Genomic DNA, 8,884 nt, shown 5'->3' with positions numbered 1-8,884 from the left:
GGCTCGCGTCCCGGGGTGCCCTGGCGGCGCCCCCGCTCCGGGGGCCCGGGGAACACAGGGGCGCTTGTGAGGCTGGACAAAGGGCCCCTTGAGAGCAGCATCCCAGGGCTGGGCCCTGCGACCTCGGGGCAGGCTGCGCGGCTCACCCCTGAAGAATGCGGCCCGGCGGCCCCGTGAAACGGGCTCTTTTAGACACCAGCTCCTGCTACAAAGCCTCTTTCTTGGGCCCGAGCTGCGGTGCGCCCGGATGGGGGTGGCCGCTTGGAAGTGGTGACCCCCAAGCCAGAGCTCTGCCCTCCAGCCCCCCACTCTGGACTTGGGCCAGCATGACCGCTCCCGTTGGGGAGCAAGTCCCCTGCAGGTCCCGGGGCTGGCGGATGGAGAGAAGGTGGCACCGGGGCACTGGGACACTCTGCCCTGCTTGGGTGCCAGCAGGAGCTGGTCGCCCGGACCTTGCCCTCTGCGCACACACATCCCTCGTCCCAGCTCACCAGCACGCAGGCCCAAGGGACCTGCAGAAGGCTGCTTGTACCTGCCACGGCCTGGCCCCCACCCCGTGCATACGTGCACACATGGGATGAGGGTTCATGCGCCGAAGTGGGTGTGTGCATTCGTGTGCAAGGTAATGATGCAACACAGCTTGTGCCTGCCCCGTGCCACGTTCCCTGCATTGCACATGCAATGTCCCGTGCCTGCCACGGTTGCAAGCCGTGGCCCTGAGCTCCGTCCCTGCTCAGAGCTGGGCCCGGCTGCAGGAAGCCCAGCCTGTTCCAGGACGTCCCAAGCAGCCACTCTGCCTCCTTTTAAGGAGCCCTTGGGGCTCGGTCTTGTTTTGTTTGCAACTGGCTGGGGAAGGAGATGGAAAAACACTCCAGGCTGCAGAACAATTGCACAGAGCGCTGGACTTTCCGCCACGCATCCGGCCAGCTGAGTCACCTCTCCGGCACGCTCGCTGCAGGACAGGCCAGAGAGCCCCTGGCTCCCGGTCACCTGGCAAACACCCCTGGGAATCACCCTGAACGCAGCACCTGAGCACGGGCCCCTCAGCAAAAGTACACCTGCCACAGCTCCAGACCTGCTCGCTGATCGGGGCCGCGACAGGCTCAGCAGCGCTCGACCCGGCTAGACTCTCGTCCTCCTCGGAAAGGGCCAGTGCTTGGCTTTCGCTCGCGTTTGGACTATGCATAAAGGCTTCTGCAATGGCTTGGGTTGCAAAGGACTCAGGGAGCCCCTGCGGTGGTGATGGTCTGGATGCCTGGTTGAAATCCCTGCATTTCCCATGGAAATTGCCTAACGTTGCACACCTCATGAGTCCCTGGGTGAGGATGGCTGCTCCAGAGACAGCCCGGTTCACAGCAGAGGCGCGAAGGCCCACGAGGCACAACAGCGAGCGCCTAGCTCTCTAGCTCCCTGGACTCAAAGGTCTCTTCCCCAGCTGGTTCCCAAACCCGCTCTTCCAGGAGGAGCACCAGGGGCCGGAGAGCGGGAGGGTCTGGCTGCCTCGCAGCCCTGCAGGAGACCACCCCGAGCCGCGCTGCAGCCGCGGGACAGCCCTGTGCGGTCCACGCGTGCCTTTCCGAGTCACGAGACGCGGCTGCGGCCCGGTGCCCAGCGCCCGTTTCCTTCCTGCCTGGACAAGCACGGGAAGACGCGAGCCTAAGAAGGGGACTTTTATGGGCCTGGCTTGGCTGCCGTCCCTGGGCGATGGCGCTGCCTCTGCCCGCGTCAGGTCTCAGCGCGTCCTGGGGCCTCGCGCAGCATCCGCGGAGCCCGCCAAGCGCTCCCCCCTTCCCTGCGTGGTGCCAGACCTTGCAAATCTGACTCTCTTCCAGAGCTGCCTGCCCTGCACCTGCAGGGAGCCTGTGACAGGGAGGAGGGCACTGCCAGGATGGGGGATCATGACAGGGGCTGCAACCCCCCGAAGATGCCCTGGGGCCACTGAGGCAGCAGCACGGGGGCGTAGGGCTCCTCTGCACATGGCCCCGGGCCCGGGCTGACATCAGTGAGCTGGAGGGAGTTCAGGGATGAGCCATAAAACCGAGGAAGGTGCTGGAGGCATCGACTTATAAGGAGAGAGGAGAGGAGCGGAGCCCGCCCGTGCTCAGGGAGCCCCCGCGCCAGCCGGGCTGCCCGGGGCCACGATGGCACCGGTGCAGCACCAGGGTTGCAGCGAGGGACGCTCCCCGCCTTGTCCCTCCCGCCCTGCTCTTCTGTGGGGCTGGGCTCCCCTGGAGGACTGCATATCCCATGATGCACCACAGCCAGCCCCCCGCGGTGTACCAGTTGCTTTGTGCAGTGGATTGCGAAGGAGAGGAGAAGGGGTGCACGAGGCGCCACACGGTGACTCCCCAAACCCATGCGGCGCCTTTGACAAGTGGGTGATGTTAGCAAGCAAACTTTTGTCCAAAAAGTGGAAGTTTTGCATGGAAAAGAACCACGTCTTCCACCCAGCTGCAGCACAGCCCATGTCTACCCCCATCTGCTCCAGGACAGCCCACTTCTGCCCCTGCCCGTAGCCTCCGTGCCCACACCACTGCCACAGGCACTGCAGAGCTTCTCCCTTCACTTACTGAGCGGGGCATCGTCGTCCGGTTCAGACACGGTTATCCCTGCTAGGCGGGGCAGCCCCGCGGGATGGGGGACCGCCGCTGATGGGGAGGAAGACGAGGGGACAGAGAGGGACAGGACAGGAAAGGAAAGAGAAAGGTTTGCAGTTACCAAGAGAGAAACAGCAGCAACGGCCACGGGAGCTCAGAGCTGGAGTTGTCGGCCCCACAAAGGCGGCATGCAGAAAGAGAGGAGACAGCTAAGAGGAAAGGGGTCCCGACCCCACAAAAGCACCCCCCAGGCAGTGCCACACCGCCCCCCACACCACGGCAGTAGCTGCCCTGACTGCCCTGCACAAAGCTGAGCCCCCCCGGACGGGGCGGCATGTCGGCCATCGGAGACATGGGCACAGAGCTAGCCTGGGGACAGGCTTGGTGCAGGGATGCGTGCAGCAAGGTCCCCTGACCCCATGCCCAGAGTCTCACACACCTGCCCCCCTGCCCACAGCGTCCCCTGCACCCCAGCCCTCCCCGCTGCTGCTGCACCCTGACCCCACCTCCCCGCTGCTCCCAGGCCCTGGAGAAGACGCGGACACGGCTGGGGACTCTAATGCGTGCAGCCTCTTGCCCTGGTCCAGCTCCATGGCTTGCAGGAAGCGTTGGCGGCTGGAGCAGCTCCTGCTGCCTGCACTGCGTGGGGGCAGCTGGCATGGGAATCTGTCCCTGGCACAGCCTCACCCACCGCCTTTCCCAAACTGCTGCCCTGGCTCGCTCCCATGGACGGGGCTAGGACATGCTGAACGCTCAAGTTCAAGGCCAGGCAATGCACTTCCAGACATCATCCCAGCAGCCGGCGTCTAAGACCTACTCTGCTGGATGCTGAGTAGGGCAGAGATGCCCGCCCCATGGCCCGGCCCTGGGTGCAGCCACGAGCATCTGCAGTGCTACTTAGGTGCAGCCCCGGCGCACAAGAGGCATACCCCGAAGCTGGTGTGTGCCCGGGCAGGTGTGCACGCCCAGCCAGCTCTCCAGAGGACCCGGCTGCTCCCGCCCAGTCCGAGATGGTTTCTGCAGACGGCCGCAGGCACCGGGCACTGGTCCCAGGCTGGCAGGGCCCCGCCGGGAGCCTCAGGAATGCTGGCCACAGCAATGCTGCCTCTTGCCGTGGCCAGACCGGAGGGGCTTGGCCTCGCCAGGACCCCAGCACACTCGGTGGAGGCCGTGGCTCAGGCTGGGCACGCTTTGGGAAGTCAGAACCAGCCCCCATACTCTCACCGTCTGCCCCATTGCCTCCGTAAGTGCCTCTGGGCTCACGTTCACAGCTGGCCCCTTACCTGTGGGGAAGAACATGACTTCGGGCTGCGCGGTGGCGTGGGGCAGCACGCCTGGCAAGGGAGTCCCGCTGCCGTTCTCCCCGCTACCATTGCCGTCTGAAAGGGAAGCAGATGGGCCGCGTGAGCAGGGGCTGGGGCCAGCCGGGTGCCTTGCGAGTATGAGAGCCGCCGTGGAGTGGGTCAAAGCACAGACCGGTCTCTGGTATCACACAGTGGGGGCTGCGAGGGAGCGGGACTGGGTCTGACCAGGGTTTTTTCCTCTCTCCCTTGCAGCCTCGAGCATTCAAGGTCTGATGCAGAGGCCGTGCCCCTCACTGCCCTACTCCATGGCTCCCGATGCCCCTTTCCTCCAAGCCCGTGTCCAAGCCCCTGGTGATTCGGGTGGCACGCTCAGCTTCCTGCGCGCCTGGTGCCCACGAGCTCCACCCTTGAATCCAACTCCCTGCTGGGCGACAAATGAATTTCCTTGTGCTTAGTTTAAAGTGCCCGCCTGCTGGTTCCACACACTGACCCCTTGTCCTGGTCTGGGGACAGAGAGCTCATCATAAACCCCGAGGGGCTCTCTTTGCCATTTACTACATCCTAAACCCTGATCCTGTCCCTCCTGAACAGGCCCCTTCCATGTCTCCTCGCGTGGAGGCCTCCCCCATGCCTTGGTGCCTGTCTCTGGATCGTCTCTAGTTCCCCTACTCCCTTTGGGACGTGCGGGGACCGGAGCTGGGCATGGTGCTCAAGGTGCGGATGTGCCATGGATGTATAAAGGGGCACAATGATGCTTCCTGGGACTGGGATGTGTGCTGCTGTTCCCGCTTGCTGACGGGCTGGGCCAGGTTCCTGGAGGCCTTGGGGAACGTCTCTGCCCGGAGCTGGGTGGCAAATGCATCCCACGCTCCCGCTGCTATCTCCATCAGCAACCGCAGCCGGGCAGGCGGTGCCCTGGTGTAGATGGCTCTCCGCTGCCCAGCATCCCCGCGGAGACATTACCTCCCGAGGCCTCGTCCGCCAGCAGGTCCTCATCGTCGGAGAGGTCGGTGTAGCTCCACCTGCGCCTGCCCGCGTGGTCGGACTCTGTGTCCTCGGGGAAGGAGGCATCGTCCGGTGTCCTGGCCGTGTGGGCCACCTGCCGGAGAGACGTCCGGAGAGGGTCAACCTTTCTCCTCGCCACCCAGGTCAGAGCAGCCTCAAGGGGCAACTCGGCCGCCGTGACCCCAGCACGTCCGGACAAGGGAAACCCTCCCTCAAGCCGCAGTGAGGCCTCCCCTTCCTGCACCGGTCAGTGCCTCTGCACCGGGCGCCGGCTGCACTGGCCCTATAACCCTGCAGCGCAGGGGCAGGTTGGGGCCAGGGTCAGCGGTAGCAGCTGCTAAGCTGGTCTCAGCCCTGAAGCACAGCGGACGCATGGCCCCTTGCAATGAAGCATGCGTGTATCTGGCTCCAGGGCAGCAGCTGCCCTTTTATAGCCTGGCTCCGTGTGGGGAGAGCCCCGACGTTGGGCCCTATGTCTTTGGAGCAGGGCATGGCAAGCAGGAGGCGGCAGGAATCGCCCACCTCTTCCTTGCATGTGATGGGGGCACCGGTGCTAAGAGGCATCCAGTGGGGAAAGCAGCCAGAGAAAGACAGGAGTGGTTGCATGGGGCTGGGGGCAGCTAGCCTGGGCCCGGTGTTGCACAAAAGCACAGCTGCTGTGTGGCTGGGCTCAGGGGGCGAGCGTGCGAGCCCGGCTGAGACTGTCCCACCAGCCTGGGGGTCTGGCACTGGGTGCGCTGCTTGCTGCATGGGCGCAGGCTGGCGAGGGGACTGGGCCCAGCCGTCACACCCACGGCCCCCTGCCCCAGGGCTGGAGCTCCAGCTGCTGGGACAGGGCATGGCTGCAATGGGACACCACAGAGGAGAGGGGGAAACAACTCATGGCAGGGGAGGATGGGGATGGGGGTCTCTTCCAGCCAGGCTGGATGGAGCAAGAGGAGAGCCGGGGACAACAGAGCTTCCTTGGTGCTGCGATGTGACCAGCTCCACCACATCCACGGTGCTTAGCATCGGTCTCTGCGTGCCGCCTGCCCGGCTGGCGACACCAGAGCTGGTCCCGTCCCCTCCCTGGCCTGCCTCCCTCCTGCCAGCGCAGCCTGGCGCTCGCAGCACGGCTCCTGGCCAGGGCCTGCCCCGCATAACTCAGCCGTCAAGTCATCCCTGGCTGGGCTGGCCTGGGGGAGACGGGCAGCGGCAGTGAGCTCATCTCCCCGCAGCCGCCCACCTCGCATTCTTGGGAACCGGGGAGACGGGGTCAGTGCGGCCACGAGCCGCCAGCACAGACAGGAAGGAGGAGGTAGCTTCCCTGCAATCCTCCGGGGCCGGAGCTGCACGCTCGCAGCTGACCCGTGCACCGGGGCCAGCTCGTGGAGCAAGCCAAGGACAAGGGGACCAACCCCCCCAGCCACAGCTGGACGATGCACAGCTGGTCATACCCAGGAATGGAGCATCTTCAGCCCCAGCCCCGGGCGCCCCAGCGCCTCTGAGCTCCCCCGCCTGGGGCAGCTGCTGGGCTGGGCGTTGAGGCGGGCAGCAGGGGGCAAATCCCTTCCCGATGCAGGGTTTGTTCCCAGCCCTTTGGGAGCCGGACGACCCATGCGGATGGCTGCACTGAGCCCAGAGGGAGTGGCTGGGCGTGGATGCACGTGCACATACATGTGCACACATGCACACATGCATGCAAACACACGGACATGCTGCACAGTTCCTGGTGCTGGCACAGCCTCCCTCTCCCAAGCTGCTCGGAGAGGACACAGGGCTCTCTCCGTTCCCACCCCTACCCCCAGCTCAGAGGAAACCCAGTCGCTTCCCACCCCATCAGGGGGTTGCATGCAGGAGGCCTCGGAGCTGGTCCACTTTCCCGCTTGTTTCCCTGGCCAGTGATGGAGGGGCTACTTTGCGCCTCCGCCTTTCACAGAGACTGCTTTTCTCCCAAGTGTTCATTGGACACGGGAGTTACGCAGTCGGGTTAAGAGCCCACACCCCTCTGCCACACAGGCAGCCACGGGCTGGGGGAAAGGGCGCGAGTCAGCTACTTTTCCCCCTTTGGACCCTTCCGTGTCAATGCACTGAGAGCATCGTGCATCGGGCCTCTGGCCTCCAGGGCATGCGACCAGCCCCGTCTGCGCAGGGTACCCATCTCTGGCCACTTCGCAAGATAAACTTTGCCCCGAGCTCCAAGGTATCTGCAGCTATCCAGACCCCAGCAGGGCTTCCCCCAGCCATCCAGGTGTGCCCTGACACTCTGCATTCCCTGCACTGCAACGAGCCAGGCTCCTGCGCCTGCCTGGGCTCCCAAGTGGCCCCTGGGTGCCAGCTCCACCCCAGAGGTAGCTGCATTTCCAGGTGTGCATCCATGCACAGAGCATTTCCGCTGGCCCCGGGGGAGGGATGGCAATGGCCCGATCTGGACAGCCTCAGTGCTGCTCCCTTTTCTGGCTGCGGGGGAGATCCAGAAGGTATTAGTGGGGAAGGGCAAAGGGGTCTGGCCCCCATGCACAGACAGGGTCATGCCCCTCCGGCTCTTCTGCTCCGAGGGGCAAGGAAGGGGTGCCTCCTGTCCTCTCCCCAGGGCCCATGGCCCCCTTCCTTTCCTGCTTTCCCTCAGTTAGAGCCTCCCTGCACCCTATTCCCACCCAGCCGCCTGGGGGCCCGTGTGGGTCTCCCCTCCCGGCCCTGGCTGGGAGCTGGCCCCGCGCCCCGTCCCCACGGGCGGCGCAGGGGCTGGTGCATCAGACCGCGACGAGGCAGGAATTCGTCAGAGCAGCACTTTCCTGTGCAAACACATCGAGCTTATTATGGCAGGGTGATCAGCGCCGGGACAAAGGGAGAGGACAGAAACATAAAAGGTATTTAATCAACCCGGGCTGCCTGAATGGGCGTGAAAAGCCCGAGGGGAAACCGGAGCTGGCAAGCTTTGCAGTCTGCAAATGCCAGCGTGGCACCGTGCCAGGCTCCACGCACCCTCGGCCCCCGGCACGGCTACGCTGCGCACACGCCGGGAGCCAGGGGCCCAGATCCACCCCCGAGGCTGCCCACCGTCAGCTGGGCACCGCTCCTGGGGTGAAACGATGCTGCCCATGGAAAGGCACCGGCGAGCCCAGCCACCAGCCTGCCGCAGATAGCACGCAGGCACGAGCGCAGCCACGGCCAGGGAGCTGGTCTGGAGACAGTATCGGAGCGAGGGGGATGCTCTGCCTGGGCCTGGCCCAGGCTCCAGGACCCCAGCCAAAGCTCTGGGGCTCACAGTCCCCAGGCAGGTCAGGATAGGGCTCGTGGACCCCAACCAGGCAGTGGGCACGCGGTATGATACCTGTACGGTAGTTCGCGAGGGACCACAGCCCTGACCGTGCCAAAGCAACTGTGCTGCAGGGCACTGGCAGCTCCTCTTCTAGCTACACGTCTATCGGGGGCTGCCAGAGTCCCCAAGTCTGTGCTAAGGTGCCTCACACCTGAGTAGTCCTGAGCACCGCAGCATCCCTGCGGGGTCTGGGCACAGCCAGCTCTGCTGGGTGCAGGCCGAATGTCCTCAGCTAGGCAGGGCTGCCCGGCACTGCCCAGCCAGGACACCCCGCTCCCTCCTGCAGACTGGTCCAGGGTGAAGGCTGTGGCCTTGAATCAGCCACAGGCATAATGCTGCCCTCTGCATCAAGCAGGCGTCACGGCTGCGAGGGCCAAGAGCATGTTTCACACCTCCAGAGCTAAGCGCAGCATGAAGTGGAGGGCCGCACGGCTCACGCCGGCCATACCCGCAGCCTGGTCATTGAGGGGGCAGTCAGGGACACAGCTCTGCCACGAGGCACCACCAAGCCCCAGAGCCGAGCAGGATGGTCGTACGGGCTGGCTGTCCAGAGCCAGCCACCAATAACCCCCACGAGACCAGGTTTCCCCGAGCTGGGTTGCTCCACACCCCTCCCCAAGGGCCCCTGTTTGGCTGGGTGGCAGGGATGCGCTTGAGCTGGTCCACGCGGGACAGAG

The 8,884-nt window shown here is 65.0% G+C and overlaps 1 protein-coding gene across 1 annotated transcript in view; it reads right to left on the bottom strand.

Moving 5' to 3' along the window:
- HSPG2 (heparan sulfate proteoglycan 2) overlaps positions 1-8,884 on the bottom strand; it is an 85,774-nt gene that overhangs the window by 51,741 nt on the left and 25,149 nt on the right. The window contains 2 exon segments of the mRNA XM_019541720.1: positions 3,881-3,976; positions 4,865-5,144. Coding sequence (XP_019397265.1) covers positions 3,881-3,976; positions 4,865-5,144 — 376 coding nt within the window.

Source organism: Crocodylus porosus, unplaced genomic scaffold (genome assembly GCF_001723895.1).
Source record: "Crocodylus porosus isolate Cpor-Errol unplaced genomic scaffold, CroPor_comp1, whole genome shotgun sequence".
Taxonomy (NCBI): Eukaryota; Metazoa; Chordata; order Crocodylia; family Crocodylidae; genus Crocodylus; species Crocodylus porosus.
This window is presented reverse-complemented; position numbering and strand designations above follow the sequence as displayed.